Raw genomic sequence first — 23907 nt, 5'->3', positions numbered from 1 at the left:
TAGGAACATGCTAGTACTCAGGGGAAAGGGTTATTACTATTAACAGGATGATTGGAGTGTCCTCATGTAAATTTAGGGAATTGCAAGCATCAAGAGTTGAGAGAGTGCTAACAAAGGAAAACAACCTACTTTAGAATTTTTCCAAATAAAGAGACGATCTAGAATTGGTGAAGTTTCTGTGTTGCTCCTGCAGAGTTCCCAGTGCCCATGGCTGGTGTAATATCTTTTGGTCTCAAATGGATGGATGTCTTTTGGCTAGCCTGGGAACTTGGCCAACGTAAGCAACATTGTTTCATTTAGAATAATACTGAATTCCACAGTATCAATTTGAAAACTAGATTTTTAGACCAAACTCCTCTGTTGATTTTCAGCCTGTGCTTATCTTTGTCTTGTCTGTTATTGTGTGCTCTTAGTTGACAAAAGCAAGAGGTGCTTTTGCTTTCCCATTAGTCCTGAAATTTGCTGGCCAATCATGAAATTTAAAGTCAAAGAATAAGTAGGGGAAGCCACTCGGAGAACACAAGAGTTTGTGGGCTTAGAGGAGCAGTTGTGAGCAGTGTCTCAATTTACCTGTAACGCTGGAAGATTGACATCTGATTGTTCCTATAAAGCAGCTTTCTTTTACCTTTGATAGTAAGCCATGGTGAAAAGTGAATACACATTCATACTGATTTGTGAATTGATGCAGATTATAAAATGTAGATAATTTTTTTCTGATAAATTACATAGAATAGGGGAGTATTGACAGTTTATTTCATACCTAGAAATGTGTGAATTTTTTTGTTGGTAGTAGTCAGATTTTAAAACTTTTTCTCCCTGGCAGTTACTTTATATTTTATATATAATTGGTTTTCATTAATGAAAATTATTTTCATGTAAGCTTAAATAAATGTTAGCAAATGAATTTACAATCAGTTTATCTCTGTGTTTTGGGGGTTATGTTTACATTAGATGTTCCTCAATTAGGGGTAATTGTCTTGCATCCTTATCTCTTATCATAATTTGTTTTTCTTCACACAGTGTTATAGTTTTGCTGCTGGACTCTTCCCTCCCTCCCCCCACCCCATCAGGATGATATGAGACTTGAAAGAAGACGATGCATACAGGTGACTCAAGTTTTGAAATACAGTAAAACTATGGCTGTCTGAGAGAATGTGGGAACTGGTGGTATATTTTGAATGGGGGGGGGGAGCTTTCTGATAAACAGCATTAGTGGGGAGAATTATTTAGATCACTAAATGCAAAGATATAGTTGGGGTATTATTAGACTTGATTTTGGGCATCAGTTTGATAATCAGTAACTGAGAGTGATATTAATACAAATACAGCATAGTAATTGCTAGTTCTTGACCTTTTCAAAAGGGGATGATTGGCTAAAGTATTTTGGCGAGATTTGAAGTGTTTCTGTTAAAGATAAATAAAATATTCACCTTTATGGGTGAACGCATGTTCCCCCAGATCCCTTTAGAGCAGAGCTGTAAAGGCTGATGGAGTAGATGTTAGGGGTGTGTCTTAAATAAGACTCCAGCCGTTAAAGTAAGGATGTGTTACACCCATATGTATGACTCCTTAAAACAGTATGGTCTGGGGTTTTATGTTTTCTTTCCTGCCTCTTTCCATCCCTTCCTTCATTCCTCTCTTTCTCCTTTCTTTCTCCCTTGTCTCCTCTTTTATCGTTTTGTTGTTTGTATTTATATAGGAGAAGCAGTATAGAAGGCAGTTTTGAAAGAATAGTTTTGATGGGTTTATAATTAATTGAAGTGATCTTATACACGGAAAAATGGAGGCTGTTCTGTCTGTGGCCATGTTCAAACTCTTGAAAATGTAGTGTAGCTAATGGATAAGGTGTTATTAATGTTTAAGTTTGAATGTTTTTAAATCAGCCTGATTAGGAGACATTTTGTTAAACCAAGTGGCTTATATTTGTAGACCTGGACACAGACATTCTTGCTTGATTTATAAACTGAAAATGTGATCTTTAACTGGAAAAGAAGTAACTACATAAATCTTGGATAGATACTTAATTACATTATTGGTGAAGGTGTTAAAGTTTTTGTGATTGCTTTTTGGTTTTGGTGATCTTTGTTTTTCAAACAGAAAAAAATTACCTTTTTTTGACTTCACGATGGAATTAAAAAAAAATAATGTCTCAGGTGTACCATTTTGTATGAAGAAATGTGCTTGAATATATATTAATTATAGATCAGATCATATTTTACATTCATGAGGAACTCAAAGGGTTCGATGGTAATTCTTTTTTGAGTAAAAGGCGATTGAGTGATTATTGCTGTGATCTGTGTCTCAAGGGCGCACGTGTGTTTGCCTGTACATACCAGAGGCACACCATGGACACGTGCCGGCTGAGTGGCTGATAGAATCATCATGATGCTGAGGCCGAATATCAGTGTCATGGAGGAGTAAATAAAGAATTTACAGAAAACATTGTAAAATTTTATGAAAATTGTGTTGTCAGATTTTGTAAGTGTGACCTTCTGGTGCAGGAACAGTGTCTGAGCCCTGTCAGCTCCCGGGTCGCGCCTTGGGCACGGTACCAGCACACCGGCTATACCAAGTAGATGCGTACTTTCACCTTCGGTCAGTAGAGGAACAGAGTGTTCTGGGGGCGTCTCGAAAGACGTATCCATGAATATTAATGATTCTAGAGGTTTTCCCTTAAGGAACTTTGAGGTGGCAGAGTTGCTCTTTTATTTCTAGTTTCTTGTCACAAGATATGAAAAGTTTCCAAATAGCTCTTTTTCTTGAGAGGCTTATGGATGAACTGAAATATCTAGAGTAAGTCCAGTTTATAAAGATTATCTAGTTCGTTTTATGAGTGCTGGAACACACAGAAAATTTACAAATATCTCTTACTCAGCCCTGTAGTCTTTAAAAATTACCAACATTTACTGGCTGATAAGGGGAAAGACTGAAGAAGGAAGGTTTGACTCTGATGTGTATCTTAGCTGTTGGTGTATTTCCCTCTCAACAGTTTGAAAGTTACTAATTGTTTTTGAATGTAAAATTAACAGCTTTTATAATCATCTTTAATTAATGCAGTTTGCTCTGGTTTTACGATGCACACATTTATTATTCAGCAGACAGGATTTTAACATGTAAAAGCTCATAAGGAGTTTTGCATTGGGAGTTATTTCTAGAATGTTTTTGCATACTTGGAAGTGAGTGTTGTTTCCCCAGGCAGTCAGGATCTTGACTGTATGTTGCTGAGATGTGACGATGCCTTACTTGCTCATGCCGCTTCATCTTAGGTGCTCGTTCAGGGCTGCTAGAAAGGACATTGAAGAATGTTTTGACTGACTGCGCTTTTCAAAAGCCAAAGCTTAATAATCAGTTTTTACTGAACAGCAAGCTAAACTTTAATATATCTTTAGTACGTGTGTTTATAGGTGTTTCTGTACTTGTTTGAGAGCATTTTTCATATTTTAAAATACAGTTAGGCTATATATTAGGTAAGATTGGATCATTTTTTGACCTTTGGAAGAAAAATCACTTATGACCAAACATTGGTTTCACTAACATTTGCTTTGTACCAGGTGCAATAGTAGTGCTCGGCTTGTGAGGATTCCTTTGCTTGGGAATCAAGGAACACATTTCAGCTGGAAGAGGGAGAAGATATATAAGCAAATTATGCAGTGGATGTTTATGATAAATTTTAGAACCTTGTCTGTTTGAATTCAAGATACCTAGAGTAAAAATAGAAAGCGCTTTCTGGTTAAGGCATTCGCAGTAATGTCTTCACCTAATACCTACATGTTGTCAAAATCTACTTTTGTGTCCTACTCTTCTTTTCTGAGCTCCAGACTTACATAACTGCCTCCTAGATGTCTCTGCTCTACACACTTTCTTCTCTCTTATTTATTCCTGTTAGTGGTGAGTGACACCATTCTACCCAAGCATGCGATCATCCTGAGAACCTAGGAGCTACTCCTCACTCCTTTGAATTAAGCAGTAGCCAAATTCAGTTTATTTAGAATGTAGAAAGTACTTAGGAGATTTAATTTGGAAAATGGACTGCCTCAGAGATCACTGTGCGCATTAACCTAAAAGCACTTGCATTTTTCAAATTTATTTGATAAAAGGACCTCCCTTTCCTTTTATTTCTTATTTATACCTATTAACATTCAGTGGAACGTTAATTGGAAAAGCTGTTGGTTATGGCAGATGATACTATACTTTGCTGGGCTTCTTTAACAACTGAAATTTTTTTTTTTTAATAATAATGATAAGCTAGTTATTTGAAAACTTGAAATAGTTCTAGAACATACAGAACTATAACTATTTGAGGATGACCATTATAAATTTATTTTAAATTCTGCTGACTTGATTATATTGTCTACCATATTTCTATAAACTTAAGTGATTAAAGCTATTTGATGTGGCAGTTTCAACAGATTAAAATGTGAGTTTTGTGGGACAAAGTTTGCATACTACAGTGATCACAGGAGTATGAGATATTATACAGCAATTAGAAATCAGATCTGTAAGCTTAAATAAAGTCAACTTCTGTAGTCCCATTTATATACACAGTTGCACGGAGAGGAGTAAACGGGTTTGTGCATTTTGATATTTGAGAGTGTATTGCCTGTTTCCCTCCTTACAGTCTTGTTCTTCACATGGTCCTGTGTAAATAGTCTTTTCCTGTATGTGTTTTCCCTTCTTTAGTTCTCGTTCATTTCTTAATCCTGAGCGGTCTGATTTTGTGCTTAATAATTCAACAAGTTGATGGTTTTTGGTGAATGGTTAAATCTGGTGAATTTATTTTTGCGCTCAGGTTTTAGGTTTTTCTCCCTGTTGACTCGGTAATGTAGTATCAGTGAAAAAATTTGGAAATTTATAAGACTATGGATGAGTAGAAGGAAATATGCCCAGAATTCTACTGCCCATTACGCTAGGGCACTTTCTCTTCCAGTATTTTGTTTTTGATGCCATTTTTTATTAAGATCATCTGAATAGGTTGGCGTGCTTGGGCAGAATCTGTTTTCATATTGTTTATATTTTCTCTTTTATTGCCCAGCATTATATTGTGAACATTTCCCTGTGTCATCAAAAACTTACTAACTATAGTGGTCTGTTCTTTTCAGCTTGAAGCACATTCAGAGCATTCAGAACTGTAACATTTTGAGGGCACATTATTTTAGAAATTTATTTTAAAATATGTGATTTGAAGCTGTTTCTTTATATGCTCATTTCCTAGTTAAATGTCTTTGGGACCTTTTTTAAGTTTTCTTTTCCACTTTTTTAAAAAGTACTAACATTTGTGCGTGAGTATTTGTTCGTGTGTTGAGTTATTGCCTTGTAGTTTGTCCCTAGGAGTGTAAATATTTTGGCTCATAGGGCTTAAAAAATTTTAAGACCCTTCTTAAAACTCTTTAGAAAGGTGTTTGGTAAATGTACCAGTTTATACTTACTAACATTAGACAAATGTTTTTTTTTTTTAATATATCTTTGCGAGCAATGAGTATTATAGTTAAAAATAAGTTTCCAGTTCAGCTGGCGAAGAGAAGAATCTTCTGTTTTAGAAAATTTTATAAAAGTGATAGTGTGTTCTCAGTGGAGGAAAAAGTTTAGTTGTTTCAGAAATGCATAAAGTGACAAACCTAACGTAGTTCAGTAAATATTCTCCTCCCAGGATTCTTTCTAGCAAGTGCTTAATGCTTTTAAAAAATGTTTAATGCTTTTATGGCATTTGCATGTGTTAGCTTGCCATGTTTTGGTCCCAGCTAATCTGATTCTGAGAGTCAGAGGACCATGGCTTATTCGCATTTTTGTGTCCTGTGTCTAACAGGGTTCTTGTGACATAGAAAGCGTTCAACGAATACTTGTTAAAAGAACAAAAATTGTTACTCTATTAATGCGTAAAACTATCTACTCGGAATGTCTGCTTTAATAACTTTCTTCAGGTGGTTTTAAGAGTTCCACATTATTTTCCATTTCCTTTTATGTTTCTTTCTTTCTTTTTTTTTTTTTTTTCTGTTTCTGGTTTCTAGATAAAGGGAGTAATAATGATTGCATCAGGTGTGTGTCTCATAAGAGAACATAGGATATTTATAGAGAAGATTGTGGAAAACCTGAGGTTAGCCATGTTGTAAAGTTTTATTTCTTAGGCCTTAGTACCTTTATTCAAGACCTCGGTGAAAGCAAATGGATTCACACTCATTATTTAAAATTTTAGGGATACTTGCTAAATGTACCTTCAGAAGAATGTATGAGATCCGGGAAGATAACAGTAGGACATAGTTTTTTGAATCTTGACAGTTTTCCCTAAGTATAGAGGAACTAGCATGGCAAAACCAAAAATTGATGGACACTTTCTCTAAAACACTATCACCACAAACTCTTAATAGAAGTAGATGAGGACCAGTCTCCAATAACTACAAGACCTGCATGGTATCAACATTTGTACTGAAAGATTCAGAAGAAAGCAGCAGGAATTTGATGGACTTGAGAACAGGAGAACACCAAGCTAGCTAACAAAAAGTCCCTGCAAAGTGTGGCAAGAAAGGTTGAGAACAGCAGCTAAAACGAAGAGATGTTTGTGAGTTCTCAGTATAGCAGAGGCCCGCAGTGAATTCTGTGGTGGTAGAGCCCTCTGGTGCCTATGAATCTTCAAAACCGACCAGTTGAAGTTCCCTTCCTGGTCAGAGTCGCACACTGAGGAGACACTACTGATAATGGAATCCAAATGAAACAGGATGAAGACCATGGGGGAGAAGGGGAGAAGGGCAAGTAAGATAGGGGGAAGGTGGAAGTACAGGAGACCTCAGCCATGAGTCTGTGTTTTGGTATGCTTCGTTTCCTCTTGAGGAAGACAGAGGAGGACTTACTGAACCTGGAAAATCTACTCCAGCTTCCTAAAAGTTTTTTTTATTTTGCATGAAAGAGACCAACTGACTCAGTCAAATTCCCCCACCCCGAGCTTACTTTCATAAGAAAAAAGGAATGAGAGAAAAATATTTCTGCAGACAATGAAAGCATGCTGGAAAGAAATGCTTATAAAACAAATGAAAACTATAGCCTGATGTTTCTAAATGAATTCAAACTGGAAGAAATTGAGATGATACAAATATGGAGTGTTAGTCTCTGAGTCATGTCCAGCTCTTTACGACCCCATGGACTGTACCCCACCAGGCTCCTCTGTCCATGGGATTCTCCAGGCATGAATACTTGAGTGGGTTGCCATGCCCTCCTTCAGGGAACCTTCTTGACCCAGGGATCAAACCTGAGCCTCTTGTGTCTCCTGCATTGGCAGGTGGGTTCTTTACCACTAGCGCCACCTGGGAAGGTGTGGAAGAGCAACAGAAATCTAAATAAGGAAATCTTAAAATGGTAAAGGGAAATAAAGAATCATTTGAAAAATGAAGCTCGGCTAGAAGATATGCTAAAGTGAAACAAACAATAGAAAATGTCTTTGGAGAAACAGAAGATAAATGGGAGACAAACATTTTAAAAAAAGAATTGAAGAAAAAGAAATGTTCTAGAAAAGGTGACATTTATCAAAGAGAGGCAAAGAAATATCAACATAGAAACAATACCAGAGTCTCTGAAGAGGAACCAGAGCAGTGAAACTTAATAAATTCTAATAATTATAATTCAGCTAAATTTCCTGAAATTAAAAGAAAAAGGGTTACCACTACATTTGAAAAGTTATATACTTGGAGAAATTGATCCAGAAATGACTACCATGTAGATATATTCTTTAAACATTATTGGACTTCGAGGAAAATTCTTGGAGTATGTAGGCAAAGATCCAAATCTTTTAAGGGGAAGATTTGTTGGATTATCTGGTTTCGATAAGAATGCTCTATTCTGGAAGCAGTGGAATAACAACATCTAATAAACACCAGGAGAACAAATAAGAGCCAGGAGTTTTATATCCAGCTAAATTGACTCAAGTATGAAAACAGCAAACAAAATGTTACGTTCGTGAATGTGAATTTGGAGGCTATTCTTTCTTTGAGCACTTCTTAAGGAATCTACCAGGGAGTAAACTTTGGCAACCAAGGAGACCGCAGGGACACTGACATAAAAGGAGCTTTAAATAGGTACTTGTGGAACTTAAATGATGCTTATGCATGAGTATAATATGTAATGGCTAGATTCTCTGCAATGAAGATACAGGAGAAACAACATAAAAAAAGAATAAAGTTTTGATTGTATCAGTTACTAATAGGAAATAAAAGATTCCTTCAAATTAGATGCTTGGAGAATAGGGGGGAGGGGGGAAGTTGGTAATTAAATTTCAGTGGTGTTACAAGTAGGGGAAACAGTAGGTCATGCTTCTTCACCCCTAGACACATGATGGGAAGAAAGGAAACAAGGGATTTGGGTGACTACAAGAACAAAACACACAGCTCCACGTCTCACTTTCTTCACAGGAACAGGGACAGGAAGCATAGGAATAGCAATACAGCCTCGCAGTGGAGTGCCGAGCGCTTACATAGCTGGTGCCCGGCAGATGTGGCCTACTTCTCTTATTTGCATTCTCTCCCCCTTCAGTTGTTATGACCATACTATTTATGCTTATTTTGAGCTTGCGTTTTCTTAAATTTACCCTTGTTTTGAGCATTTGCCCTGTCTTCTCAAATCACCTGTTTAATGTTTCAGATTTTATCAGACTTAACAGTTAGTTAAAATCCATCTCATTTACATAATTTAAAATTGTGTTGAAGGACTGTTTAATTTATAATGCTGATTTTTTCCTACTTATTGGTATTACTCAGTTTTTATTTGCAGGAGCAGGGTAGATAGGGAAAAAATGTGTTGGAGTAAAGAGTTTTTTTCTGGTAACTCAAGTTACTTGAAAAACTAACATTTTGTTTTTTCATATATTTGAAGTGATCGTCTAATATCCATTTTTACGTGAGTCTAGTAGAAAAAGATTTTGTTACAGTTATGCAGATTTATTGGTAAAGAGATCTGAAATACTTTAGTTCTCCCTCTTCCCCATTCAGTAAAACACAAAATGTAATTTTTTTTTTCTCTCTTTGAGGGCAAGGACTTTTTCCTGTCCTGTGTGTGTGTGAATATTCTTTGATAAATTACATATCATAAAATTCTTGCATCTTCTAAGTTTGAGTTTTCAGTGAATTTTTACAATTGTGCAGTTGTCACCACCACAGTCCAGTTTACATGTTTTTAGTTAAAAGTTATTTGAATTCAGATAGAACTTCTGTAAAGAAAATGAAAATCAGCAATAATCCAAATAATCAGAATATCACTATTTTTTCAGTTTATGTATTTTTGCTTGTTATACGTTTTTTACATGGGGCTCCTTCGAACAAGACCGAAGAGGCAAATGGGGTCATCTTTTACTTTCTCTAGTCTTTCAAAATTTAAACATTTCCCCATCTTTTATAGCATCATTTTTCATGAGTAATTAGTATTCTATGAATCAGTTAGTATTCCTCATTGTTGCTAATTAGTTCATAATAATGTTTAAGTGAATGTTGTGGTAGACCTTGTGTTCATGTGTGATTTATTGCCCTAGGTTTAGTCTTAAAGGTTGCATTTATTGGGTTAAAGGGCATGTACATTTTTAAGACTTATGATACATATTTTCAACTGTCTTTTTTAAAGAACAGATCAGGCTTTTACCAGCTGTACAGCACAATTTTACCCCACTGTAGAATCCTGAATATTTAAAAATATTTGCCAGTTTGATAGAGAAAACATAATACTTTAATTTGCCTTTATTTGAATATTTGTGAGGTTGGGTAGTTTATATGGTCTGTGATCTTCCTTTTAGTATTTTTTGCTGGTATTTCTCGAGTATTTTTTTTTTTTTTAATTTCATTTTCTTGAGAGTTCCTCATTGACTATTGTTATATGTCAGGAACCATTCTAAATGATTTACATTTATTAACTCATTTTTTCTTGATGGTAACTCTTAGATTGGAGTGATGATTAACCCAGCCAGAAGTTAGTAGCTTGCCCCAGGTCACACAGCTAGTCAGGGATGGAGCTTGCTTACCCAGTATATTCCTGCTTTTGTTACTTCTCGTGAACTTTCCGGTTTACATTTGTCTTTTAATTTTGTTCACAGTATCGTTTTATACAGGAGCTTTAAGTTTTTGTATGGAGGATCTAGGGCTTATTTGTTAGTGTAATGCCTGAAAATATAATCGATTCTCAAATATTTGTTGAACAAATGAGAATAAATCCATTAACAATCTGTTGATGGTGGTGACCTTTTACTTGGTGTATTGTATATCCTCTTTTACAGGGATTCCCAAGGGCTTCATAAACAATTTACTCTTTGGTGTTGATAAGATACAGTAAGCTTATCTGTATCAGCTTTTTTGGAAAATCTGTTTAAGTAATTACTGCTTTAAAAAGAAATGTGTTCTTTTCTTGTTGTTTTTTTTTTTTCTTTCTTATATGATATTATACATGTTTCCATGCCGTTCTCCCAAATCATCCCACCCTCTCCCTCTCCCACAGAGTCCAAAAGACTGTTCTATACATCTGTGTCTCTTTGCTGTCTCATATACAGGGTTATTTCTAAATCCCATATATATGTGTTAGTATACTGTATTGGTGTTTTTCTTTGTGGCTTACTTCACTCTGTATAATTGGCTCCAGTTTCATCCACCTCATTAGAACTGATTCAAATGTATTCTTCTTAGTGGCTGAGTAATACTCCATTGTGTATGTGTACCACAGCTTTCTTATCCATTCATCTGCTGATGGACATCTAGGTTGCTTCCATGTCCTGGCTATTATAAACAGTGCTGTGATGAACATTGGGGTACACGTGTCTCTTTCAATTCTGGTTTCCTCTGTGAGTATGCCCAGCAGTGGAATTGCTGGGTCATAAGGCAGTTCTATTTCCAGTTTTTTAAGGAATCTCCACACTGTTCTCCATAGTGGCTGAACTAGTTTGCATTCCCACCAACAGTGTAAGAGGGTTCCCTTTCCTCCACACCCTCTCCAGCATTTATTGCCTGTAGACTTCTGGATAGCAGCCATTCTGACTGATGTGAAGTGGTACCTCATTGTGGTTTTGATTTGCATTTCTCTGATAATGAGTGATGTTGAGCATCTTTTCATGTGTTTGTTAGCCATCTGTATATCTTTGGAGAAATGTCTGTTTAGTTCTTTGGCCCATTTTTTGATTGGGCCCAAAGAATTAAATAGATATTTACTACCCAAAGCAACCTGCAGATTCAGTGCAATCCCTATCAAGCTACCAGTGGTATTTTTCACAGAGCTAGAACAAATAATTTCATATTTTGTATGGAAATACAAAAAACCTTGAGTAGCCAAAGCAATCTTGAGAAAGAAGAATGGAACTGGAGAAATCAACTGCCTGACTTCAGGCTCTACTACAAAGCCACAATCATCAAGACAGTATGGTACTGGCACAAAGACAGAAATACAGATCAATGGAACAAAAGAGAGAGCCCAGAGATAAATCCACACACCTGTGGACACCTTATCTTTGACAAAGGAGGTAAGAATATACAGTGGATTAAAGACAATCTCTTTAACAAGTGATGCTGGGAAAACTGGTCAACTACTTGTAAAAGAATGAAACTAGAACACTTTATTTTAAGCAGTAAGAATCTTTAAAAGGAAAACCCAAACTAAAAAAGCTGATGTAAAAAGTTACAGTGTAAGGTTTTGACAGTGTGGCTTATATACTCCATAGGAATCATTTAATACTGCACTTCTCTCAGTGGGCTTTCTCCCTTTTTCTTTGACATCAGGCTACTGTTGACTGGTCCCCCTTTAGCTTGGTTGAAGCCTTTGTTTCCTTTAAATGCTAGTCTTATTAAAAAGTGTAGACGTCCATATTGTTAAGTGGGCCTATGTTAGAGATTCAGAAGCTGTACAAATAAGTTCACTTCCATTTTTTCACATTATCCACAAAATATACATGGGAGCAAGTACTCAGAAAGTAGATCCTTGAAAATGTAGACTATTATTTTGTTAATAGAAACCTAGATCTGCTTTATATAAAGTTATAAAAGTTAACAAATTTGTTGAATGCTTGCTTTTTCTAGAACCTTCTGGTTACAACCAACCTTTTTTTCGCCCTTACTAGTAGTAGTATTTAAGCCATGCTTAAATGACATGTTAAAATCAGATTTGTACTTTTTTTTCTATATTAAGCATTAATTACTCAATTTACAGGTGTATAGTTAATAAAACTTAATTCTGGAAGTAAAAATGAAATAGCAGTTTTCCTTTTCCTCATTCTTACTCCTTAGTGGTAAAACACCTTTTAATACTCAGTTTTTAAATTCTTACTTTGGTTACTTAACATCACTTTAAATAGAGTAATGTGTTTATAGATCTGTTTTTTTTATTTAAGAAACTAAAGACTGTCCTGTGAGAAAGAGGAAATCAGATAGCTCTGTGTGCTTTTCTTTCTGCCAATTTCTATTTCTCCTTTAAATTTTTTGTTATTGTTACAACTTTATAAAATTGACTTAAATCTCTCTTTCTTGACCTGTCAGTTTTAGACAGTTTCTCTCGTCTTCCCAAGATACAAAATGAGAGCTTTGGTTCCCTTTCTTTTTGTCTCGCAGCCTTTGTCCGCCAGACAGTGGCTTTCATGTTGCATACAAGGATGCGCACTTACATACCTTTCCTGAACTGTAATTGGCTCCATGGTTTTTTATCTTGGGGTTCAGTTGAAAATTAAAAACAGGAAAACTGTGCTGGAAAATTGCTGAGTGGATCAGGACCTAGAGAAGGAGGTGCATGTCGCCAGGCTTCTTCCACTCAAAGGCGGAGTGCTAACACTTGGCTGGAGGCGTCGTGTCGTGAATGTCATGATGGTTTTCAAAAATGACGTAATTGTGTGCTGTGCCGATTGTCACTGGGCAAAAAATTTTGTTTTAAATCAGAGGCAGAGTAATTTTTACAATACTTGTCACCTTCGTTCAGTCTATGAGAAGGCCCTCTTTTATAATATTTTAATGAAAAATACTTGTAACCCCTGTTGCCCCTCTCAAGAACCTGACCTCCATGTGCCATTATCAGCTTCTCTCCCAGTTGTGGGGGCAAATGCAGATTTGGGGTTTGTGGTGAGACGCCAGGCAGATGGCCTCAGTTCAGTGGGTGTGAATGAGGGTCTTGGCAAGAGGGGTCTCGCCCTTTCATTGCTGGGTGAGAGGGTCCCAGGGAGCAGAGTGGAGCTCTGCTGCTCCTTACTAGCCCTTCCGTGGCAGGTGGCCTAGAGTCTTCCAGGGCTTTTTTTTTTTTTTTTTGCCTCAGCCTGGGGGTGCCTGTCCTCTTTGTTTGAGTGGCTGAGACTCAGTGTGTGGACTCTGCGGTAGATGCTTCTCTGAGCCCTTGGGAGAGGCTGACCGCGCAGCAGATGGCTGTCTGGTGGTCAGGCCCCTCCGCCCACCTTCTCTCCGCTCCAGGTTCCTTCTGCACCCGGGCGACGCCTGCCGCTTCCGCTGTGCTTGGCTCTTGGTGTCAGCTCTTGGGCTCTTGGTGTCAGCTCTCGGCTCTGGGTCTTTCTGATACTCTTCTGATTATTGCTATGATCCTGTTGGCCTTTTGTCTTGAAGAAAGCTATCAGAACTTTTTGGCTCACCGCCGTGAATCTCTCTCCCATGCTCTGCTGATGATTTTATTTTTGTGACTTTTAATTTCTATGTTGGTAGATATTACAGAGGATGTGAACAAGTATGCTTAGCCCACCTGTGCTGTAGATTTTTCCTTTTGAAAGCACTTTCCAGCCTCCATTTAGGAAACTGAGCTTCTGGGTGTGGTGTTTGTTACTTCTCTTGCTGTTTGTCTTAAAGGATTTTTTCAAGCATTACTCCAGTTGTGGCTGTCTTTGCTTCTCTGGTAGTGAATGTTAAGAAGTAGATGAAATTCTTGATCTCAGTAAAACTTTCCATCTACCCACCTATAGTATAGCACTTAAAATTGCTCATGCAAGAAATAGCTCTCTTGAGAGTCAACATCTGTACTTCAGTTTCTCCCTTTGTGATTTTTGGTTTGGGCTCTGTTCGGAAGATTCCCTGGTGGCTCAGATGGTAAAGAATCCACGTGCAGTGTAGGAGACCTGGGTTCGGTCCCTGGGTTGGGAAGATCCCAACTGGAGAAAGGCATGACAACCCACTCCAGTATTCTTGCCTGCAGAATCCCTATGGATAGAGGAGCCTGGCGGGCTACAGTCCATGGGGTCTCAAAGAGTTGGACACGACTGAGAGATTAAGCACGCACTGTTTGGAAGCACTGTTTTCTCTGTCCACGTTTTGCCCATTACCACCACGTGGCCTCTTCTTGCTTCCTAGGTTTCAACTGCTTTGGAGGATGGCTCCTTATCTCAGGTGCTTTGAACCCCAAGCCTCTTGAAAGTGAATTTTTCATATTGTTCATTTTTAAAATCAGACTAAGTATAACCCCTGAATGTATGAAATCTGTCCACTTGTTTTCATATTCATGGTCGTATAGGTGAGGATGGTTAAGAAAGATGAACCAGTTACTTATATTTTATTCAAGCACAATCCAAGGAAAGTTTTTAACCCCAAAGTTAATTTGCAAAAATCTTTTTTTGTTGTTGTTTTAGCAGTATGCATTAATTATGATAACATTTAGCTAAATAAAGGCTTGATCAGTCAGCTTTCAATATTTCCACAATACCTGATGAGGGAGTAAAAGTATATTTAATATACAACGGTGAGTATTTGTAATGTTTTGAGTGTTTTTTTTTGTTTTGGGAGGGGAAGGAGGATGAAGATGGGGCCATTTCCCATATGTGAATTAGTTGATCCACAAGGGTAGAGAATAGTCCAAGATTTAAAACTTTCTGTCCCATAATCCAAATGTAAGTAACAGTTTACCTTCAGCTTTTGTAGGCAGATTTATGAGGAGGAGGAGGGTGGGAAGGCGTCAGAGTTGCTCTCAGGTTGGAGAGGACAGACATCTCTGGACGTCGTCCTTCGTCTTTCTGTAAAGGACGTCCTACAAGGTGGTGTGACGGTGTCTCGCTTTTACACGGGTTGAGGTGTCACAGACTGGACCAAAGTAGTTGCTCAAAAGTTTTGAATATTTTTCCAGATTAGATGGCTTCAGATTTAAAAAGGAAAATGCTTTCCATTTTTCAAAACTATACAGCTACATTGTAGTTCTTCCTAAAATAAAAAATTGTTGGTGCGGTGTGGTTTATCGTTTGAGATCATCTTGGATGACTTATTACTTGTCATAATAATGGCCTGTTACACATTGAGAGGCTAGAGTCTGTTTATATATTTTGAGCATCTTTAATTGCAGATTTGAGAAGTTACCAGTTATATTTTCCAAATATGTTTCTTCTTGCAATATAACCGGAGTACTATATTTTTAAAAAGTAAATGGTTGATTCTATACTTAGAAAAACTTAGTATTTTCTTTACTAGAAATTCTAAAATACATATGTAATGAAGATTCTAATTTAGTGATTTAACTATTTTTAAACATTTTCAGTGTTTAATTTCTGATTAGTAGTAGTCATTGATATTTTCCTGAACTCCACAATTTAAGTAAGTTTTAAAAGAACTGATGATAAACTGAACAACATTTAAATTCAGGATGTTTTATCCCAGAGCATCTGTCACCAGGCAGATGATGTTTCCCTGTGTCTCTAGGTCCCAAACGAAAATGAAAATGCCAAGGTTTTACTGGTTTTTCTTTAAGGATGGAAAACTTTGTCATATGGAGAATGTTTTAAGAGGTGGACTGAGAACAGTCTTTGTTTACATGGAAAATGTTTTTTGTTTTTAAACTGCTGTAGATTCAGTTTATTGATGTGATGGAAGTAAGAAGCTTGAACCTGGGAGAAATGACCAGGATATTAAAAATTTATGGGCAAGAGTGTGAATGAAATTGACTTAAAAATCTTTCTCTCTTATTTCTCTCTCTTGCCTTTGCCCTTAGGAATTAAAGGAGGCTTGTAAAAGGTTCCAAGTATTAAACACACACACATTAAAGGAGGCTTGTAAAGGGTTCCAAGTATTAAGCACCCACCCAAATGATATCTGAAGGGGGAAGTAAGATTGAGTCTTTCAATTAGAGTGATTTTTCCACCTTTTCTTAAGTAAGCCTTGGTTAGTGTAGATGCTTTTGTCATATGATGGCATTTAGAGTGATTCTGAGCTAACCTTTTTTGAACATTTATTTTTTTATATATTTTCTTACGGGTAGCAAACCATGAGATTTACTAGTACTTGACTGATATTATTTACAGATATTGTTAGTGTATGTGGGAAGGCTTTGGTTTTTCCAGTGGTCATGTATGGATGTGAGAGTTGGACTGTGAAGAAAGCTGAGTGCCGAAGAATTGATGCTTTTGAACCTGTGGTGTTGGAGAAGATTTTTGAGAGTCCCTTGGACTGCAGGGAGATCCAACCAGTCCATTCTAAAGGAAATCAGTCTTGGGTGTTCATTGGAAGGACTGATGCTAAAACTGAATACTTTGTCCACCTCATGAGAAGAGTTGACTCATTGGAAAAGATGCTGGGAAGGATTGGGGGCAGGAGGAGAAGGGGACGACAGAGGATGAGATGGCTGGATGGCATCACCAACTCGATGGACATGAGTTTGAATGAACTCTGGGAGATGGTGATGGACAGGGAGGCCTGGTGTGCTGTGATTCATGGGGTCACAAAGAGTCAGACATGACTGAGCGACTGAAATGAACTGATTTTCATCTATAGATCTTATGCACTAGTTGTCTAAAAGGATTGTTTGTTTTTGGAACAAGGGGTTTAGTATTAAACGGTCTTTAAAGTTTCTTCCAGCTTTAAAGTTCCTGCCCTTAAGAAGCTGACTTTAGTTGATGGTTTCATTGGACTTTTTAAATAACTTTCATCCAGAACTGCTAAGTAGAACATGGGAAGAAATTAGGAGCGAAGCATAGGTGGTGGTTGCTTTGGAGATGCTCGAAAAGTGGCTTTAGTTTTCTTAAGGGGGAAGATAACTTGCAGTGGTGGAGATAGGAGCAACATGCTGTTTTCTTTGAATCTGATGCTTGAAATCTGTTCTTTGTCTTAATTCAATATATTTGACAAATGCTAGAAGTCTTTCTGGAGACATTAACAGACATTCTGTGGGAAAATACATTTGAAAATCTCTTGACTTCTTGGTGTGGGATGAATCTGTACTCCATTTAGGAGATAATTGCTAGGATAGGTGGGACAAGTTGATCCATTTAAAAATAAAACTATCTTTTATAAAGACACAGTCATAAGGCACAAATGGGAAATGTGTCTCCTTGACATGTTTCAAAGCAGTTTTCTGAATATGTGAGATTAAAGACGTTCTCTCAACCACTAAGAATTGTCAGAACACCGATGCTCTTTAAGACTGTATTTGTAGCTGTGAGTATACTGAGTTACTGTATTTAAGACTGTATTTGTAGCTGTTAGTCGTACTGACAGTAGGATTTTTTTTTAACATTTTACTCATTATTAGAAATTTTACATTTGAATATAATGTGTTTTTATTGTGCTTATATCTTGATCTTGGTTCCATGATATGAGCATTATTTCCCAATTTATATATTCTGAGCCCTATAGGTTAATAATAACTTGGGGTTTTGTAGTTTTAAAATTATTTTGAAATTATATATTTGCATATATCGTAACCAAAACCATAATGTTACTTCTCTTCAGTCTGATCAAGCTTGTTTCAGGCTTCCAATGAGCCAGGTGTTCTGTTATGCCCACCTTTTGTTTAGGTTTTTTGTAATAGAGTAAAAATGATTTATAGGATTTCTCTAATATGAGAATATACTTGAATGTGTGGAAAGAGATTTACATAATGCCTGCCTTTGAGTAGGTGGGGGGAAAAGTTAAAATGTTGATGGCAGCTTCTGATAGAAAAACTCATAACTATAGTAAAAAGTTAAAATTACAACACATAAACTACATTAACTGTATTGTGTGTGTATTACCATTGGACTTCATTTGGAGTGAAAAATAGAATATGATTCTAATCCTTTACAGTTGCTGTTAATTTTGCTCTAACCCTGAAAGTGTTAACAGCAACTTGAAAATGTGACAAAGCTCAATTTCATTTCTTGTTTATTGCTTGTTTTCCTATTGGACGTTGGGAAGTAGCTCTGCCCTGGCAACTAAAATAGGCTATTTGCATACCCTAGTTTGATTGGCTAGCATTCCGACTAACAGTTCCAATCATATGGAGTCGGTTTAGTGGTAGGCTATGCTAATTAGCCGCTGTTGCTGGGGTTCGGGATGGTTTCTATGTGCTATTCTGCTGCATTGTGTTGCCTGGTGAGAGACATTGATAAATGAGTGTTTAATGATCTGCAGCAGTTCCCACTCACTGCGGGCAGGCGGATTTTAGAACAGAAGTGGAAATAAGGATTTGATTGCTTTGTTAAATACCTGTAACCAAAATATCTGTATTAAATTATATAAGTAAATTGTTTAAAATTTTTATCTAATTAAATACTTCTATTACAAAAAAGAAAATTCTTTAGCGTTGTCAAAATATAACCCAGGGAGCAGCACTATGCACAGGTTTTCTAAAACTCTGTTCAGTAAAATTGTTTTTTCTTTTCAGATTAGAAATAGTACCATTGCAAAAAGTAGCATATTTGATGTTTCTCATGATTGACCTTTTATAAAGGTACATGTTTGTGTTTAATAAATTGGTGCAAGTTTGGGGGCAGAATTTATCTGGTACTGCTCATGTAGTCTAGCAGGTAGGAGCATAACTTGAAGTCCCTCGTTCGTGTTCTTCGGTTCATCTTCAGGTTGTTACTCATCACCTCTCGTTACTACTATCTTTCTGATTTAAGTCAGATGTTTTAACTGTTGCTTGTACTAATAGTATCTTTGCTTTACATTAAGTCTTTATTGAGTAGTTTGGTGAGCGAGTCTGTAGGAAATTAAAATCTCAGTGATTTGTTCAAAGAACTTAAGAGGTGAAGGGTAAACTCATGCAGACTTAGATGAAGACATAAGACTGTCGTACAGAAAGTACCATAAGTATTTATCTGAAAGAGTACAGGAAAAAGACATCCCAGGCTTTTTGAGGATTGGGACACGGGAAACAGGATGAGTAGTCTGGGAAAGGCTTTTGAGAAAGCCCATGGAACTCCGTTAAGGTTTTAAATATGGCTTAATTCAAATAGCTGGAGAGTAATAGGAAGGAGAACATTTTAGTGTGAAGAACAGATAGCAGTTGAACAAAAGTAACCATCCTGGTATTATTGTTATCCAGTATAGGTGGTCACAGTGATTAAGGCTTCAGTGTCTTAGATGTTTCAGTGCCTGAGCTTCTGAGCCAGCTGGTGTCATTCCCTTAAAGTCAGAACTGCTGTTTCACTGTCCTGGCTCTCATTTCCTTTGGCTTCTCTTCACTTGGTTTTGTGGCAACTTGTGCTCTTCACCTTGTGCTGTCTGTTGGTTAAAGCATAAGGGTTTTATTAAACTTTCTTTCCTTAGTCCCTCTTGACCCTAAAGCACTGAAACACAGGATGGTACCAAAAATAATCCAGGTGAATTTTAGATGTCTATATCAAATTATCTAAGAACTTTACCCCTTTAATTGTTATATCTTTTATTTAAGGGTCTGGTTAAATCAGATGGGCATGCTAATTGGACAGTCTTAACATCCTTGCAAAGAATGTAAACAAAAATTAAACCTTAACATCTGATCATTTTTCCTACTGAAGATGTATTCTAAAACAAATGTACACAGTGTTATATATCAATTATATCTCAGTAAAACAAATAAAAATATAATGAACAGAAATGCTTTATTCATCCCCTTAGTCAGAGGGACCTAGGCACCTCCACTCATGGGAGTTTGTAGTTCAATGGAGGTAGTTGACGTATGTCTTTATGTAACTGTGTGATACAGTTACGGAAAGTGGCAAAATATCCATGCTGCAGGAGAAGTGGAAATTCAGAGGAGGGAGTGATCCTTTTTCTGTTGGAACTAGGAAAAGAGTCTTGATGAAAGTGGTATTTCACATGGTCTTGGGAAGGCTTGTTTGTGCTCTGTTTGTCCTTTTTGGTAAAGTGTTCAAATCCTTGGTCCTACTTTTCCCCCCTTCTTCGCCTTATTACTGAGTTCTGAGAATTTTATCTATTTTGGATTCAAGTCTTTTAGCAGATAAATGATTTACAAATAATTTATCCTAATTCATGGCTTATTTTTTCATTCTCTTTGTCTTTGAACAGATATTTTTAATTTTTATGAAATCTAATTCATTGATTTGTTCTTCTGTGGATCATGCTTTTGGAAAACTTAAAAACTGTCCAAAGATCCGAAAGGTTTCCCATGTTTTCTTCTCCCCTCCAGATTTTATAATTTTGGGTTTTACATTTAAGTCTGTGATCCATTTGGAGTTAATGTTTGTAATTGGTGCTGTAAGGTATAGATCACTTTTTTTCTGCAAATGGTCCATTTGAAGAAAGGACTATCCTTTCTCCACTGAATTACTTTTGTATCTTTGTTGAAAATCAGTCTCCATGTGGTGTGGGTCTGTTCATGGACTTCCTGTTCTTTTCCGTTAATCTGTTCCATTAATCCATTTGTCTGTTTTGATGCCAATACCATATTGCCTTTATTACTGTAGCCTTATAATTAAGTATTGAAATCTGATAGTGGTAGTGTTAGTCCTGCAATTTCTTCTTTTCCAAAATTGTGATGTCTGCTCTAGGTCCTTTGCATTTCCGAAAATTTCCTTCGGGATATTTCACCACTTTCCGTAACTGTATCACATGGTTATTGACAAATCATTTCGTCAGTTTCTGCAAATAGGAAACTGACAGAAATCTTCCTTAGATTTTTCTTTAATTTCTCTGATATTTCTAATTTTCAGTGTATTGAGTCTTGCACATCTTTTGTCAGATCTATGAAAGTATTTATACTATGATAAATAGTTTTTAAGCTTCAGTTTATGATTATAGTTGCTAGTATATAAAATCCAACTGATTTTTGTGTATTGAGCTTGTATTCTGCAACCTTGCTTAAACTTCTTTGGGAGTCTAATAGCTTTCCGTATATTCCATCAGCTTTTCTACCTGGATAATCCTGTTTACGATGAGAACCAGCTTTGCTGCTTCTTTTCCAATTGCTTACCTTATATCTCTTATTACCTTACTGTATTGGCTGGGACCTCCATGGAATGTAGTGTGCATATAGAAGAACACAGTGCTGAATAGAGGTGCTGAAAAAGGACATCCTTGTTGTCTTCTTTTAAAGAGAGAAACATTGAATCACCACCAAGTATGATATTAGCTGGAATTTTTGTCACTGTCCTTTATTTGATTGAGGAAGATGAATTTCTACTTTGCTGAAAGGTTTTTCTTTTTTTAATCAAAAATAGTTGTTGGATTTTGAGATTATTGTCTGATTGTCCTTTTTTAAAAGTTAATTTGGTGAATAACATTGATTTCTGAATATTAAACTGACACTGCATTTCTGAAATAAAGCCAGCTTGGTTGTGATACATTGTCCTGTTCTTAAGGATGGATGGATTCAATGTGCTACAATTTTGTTCAGATGTTTTGCTTCTTACATTCATGGAAGACATATTGGGGTTTCATTGACTTGCTCTGTTTTTTTGTTTTCTGTTTTGTTGATTTCTACTCTGGATGCTTACATTTTCTTTATTCTGTTAACTTAGGGTTTTGTTTGCTTTTTTTCTGGTTTATTAAGATAGAAAACAAGTCATTATTGATTTCAGAGCTTCTTCTTAAAAATATATTTAGTTCAATTTTTATTTTCTATTTCCATTTATATATTTAATTCACACAACAAAGGTACTCTCAGATATTATTTGCTATATTAGAAACAGCAGTGTTTTTTGTTCATTCCCTTATCAAATGTCGTCTTTTTTAATAGAGGTTTTTAGTGCTGTAAGTTTCTACCTAGTATTATTTTAACTATCTCCTAAATTTTGATACAGTGTGTTCCATTTTCTTTTAGTTCTTTGTTCTTTGACTTCTTCTTTGAGCCATAAGTGCTTATTATAAGTATGTCATATAGTTTCTAAGTATTTGGGGACTTTCCATGCATCTATTGTTGCTTTCAAATTTCATTACCATCAGAAACATATTTTGTATGACTTGATCCCCTTTAAATTGTTGAGATTTGTTTTATGATCCATGGTATGGTCTGTCCTGGTAAATGTGCTGTGTTGCTAGAAAACAATGTGTGTCCAACTGTTTTTTTGGTGAAGTATTGTCTAAGTGTTTGTTAGAAGGCGATGGCTCCCCACTCCAGTACTCTTGCCTGGAGAATCCCAGGGACAGGGGAGCCTGGCAGGTTGCAGTCCATGGGGGCGCTAAGAGTTGGCCACGACTGGGCAACTTCATTTTCCCTTTTCACTTTCACGCATTGGAGAAGGAAATGGCAACCCACTCCAGTGTTCTTGCCTGGAGAATCCCACGGACGGGGGAGCCTGGTGGGCTGCCGTCTGTGCGGTTGCACAGAGTTGGACACGACTGGAGCGACACAGCAGCAGCAGCAGCAGGTCAAGTTCATGAATAGTGTTCTTTCTATATTCTTATTGATTTTCTGTCTTCTTGTACTATCACTTATTAAGAGAAAAGATTATGAAATTTTCTAATATAATTGTCTATTTATTCTTACAATTTTTTTTCGTTCCATGTATTTTAAAACTCTTTTGATAGGTGCCTGCATATTCAGAATGAATATATCCTCTTGATGATTTGACATCTCTAACATTGTAAAGTGACTTTCATTCCTAGTCATACATTCCGTCGGTTACAGAATACTTTGTTTCATATTAATATAGCTGTTTCATCTTAGTTTTGATTAGTGTTAGCATGACATATCTTTTTTCAGCCTTTTACTTTTTTTTTTCAGTCTTTTACTTTTAATGTATTAATGTCTATTTGAAATGTGTTTTTTATAGGCAGCATGTAGTTGAATCTTGCTCTCCTTCTTACCCCCAAGTCTGAAAATCTCTGCCTCTCAGTTGGGGTATTTAGACCATTTGCATTTAATATGATTGTTGATATGTTCCAATTTAAGTCAGGCTACTATTTACTTTCTATTTATCTTCTCTGTTACTTGTTCTGCTAACCGCCCCCCCTCCCTTTCTGTCTTCTTTGGATTAAATGAATATATTTTATTTGATTTTTTTTTTCTCCTTTGTTGGCTTATTCACTTTAATTCCCCCCCCCCCCCCCCCCTTTTTTTTTTTTTTTTTAAATTCAGTGATTGCTTTTTATCTGGTAACAGTCTTAGTTCAGTCATATCCAACTCTTTGTGGCCCCATGGACTGCAGCACACCAGGCTTCCCTGTCCATCACCAACTCCCAGAGTTTACTCAGACTCATGTCCATTTAGTTACCAGGCTTCCCTGTCCATCTTCAACTCCCAGAGTTTACTCAGACTCATGTCCATTGAGTCGGTGATGCCATCCAACCATCTCATCCTCTGTGGTCCCCTTCTCCTCCTACCTTCAATCTTTCCCAGCATCAGGGTCTTTTCCAGTGAGTCAGTTCTTTGCATCAGGTGGCCAAAGTATTGCAGCTTTAGCATCAGTCCTTCCAATGTATATTCAGGACTGATTTCCTTTAGGATTGACTGGTTGGATCTCCTTGCAGTCCAAGGGACTCTCAAGAGTCTTCTCCAACACCACAGTTCAAGAGCATCAATTCTTTGGTGCTCAGCTTTCTTTATAGTCCAACTCTCACATCCATACATGACTCCTGGAAAAACCATAGTTTTGACTAGATGGACCTTTGAGAGGAAGGTAATGTCTCTGCTTTTTAATGCACTGTCTAGGTTTGTCATAATTTTTCTTCCAAGGAACAAGTGTCTTTTATTTTCATGGCTGCAGTCACCATCTGCAGTGATTTTGGAGCCCCAAAAGATAAAGTCAGCCACTGTTTCCCCATCTATTTGCCATGAAGTGACGGGCCCGGATGCCAT

At 36.7% G+C, this 23907-nt stretch overlaps 1 protein-coding gene across 5 annotated transcripts in view; it reads left to right on the top strand.

Annotated features, from left to right (window-relative positions):
- DYRK1A (dual specificity tyrosine phosphorylation regulated kinase 1A) overlaps positions 1-23907 on the top strand; it is a 144436-nt gene that overhangs the window by 49061 nt on the left and 71468 nt on the right. For 2 of the 5 annotated variants that reach the window (XM_040264019.1, XM_040264002.1), the window contains exon 2: positions 1021-1106. The exons of 2 other annotated variants lie outside the window; for them this stretch is intronic. In XM_040264019.1, the coding sequence (XP_040119953.1) occupies positions 1097-1106 (10 nt within the window). In that variant the 5' untranslated portion in view covers positions 1021-1096. Of the gene's footprint in view, positions 1-893; positions 1107-23907 lie in introns of those variants that run through there. One more of the 5 variants, XM_040264010.1, reaches the window with a different exon arrangement.

The sequence above is a fragment of the Oryx dammah genome, unplaced genomic scaffold, assembly GCF_014754425.2.
Source record: "Oryx dammah isolate SB20612 unplaced genomic scaffold, SCBI_Odam_1.1 HiC_scaffold_2, whole genome shotgun sequence".
Lineage (NCBI taxonomy): Eukaryota > Metazoa > Chordata > Mammalia > Artiodactyla > Bovidae > Oryx > Oryx dammah.
The sequence above is the reverse complement of the archived record's forward strand: the minus strand, read 5'-3'. Positions and strand labels throughout refer to the sequence as shown.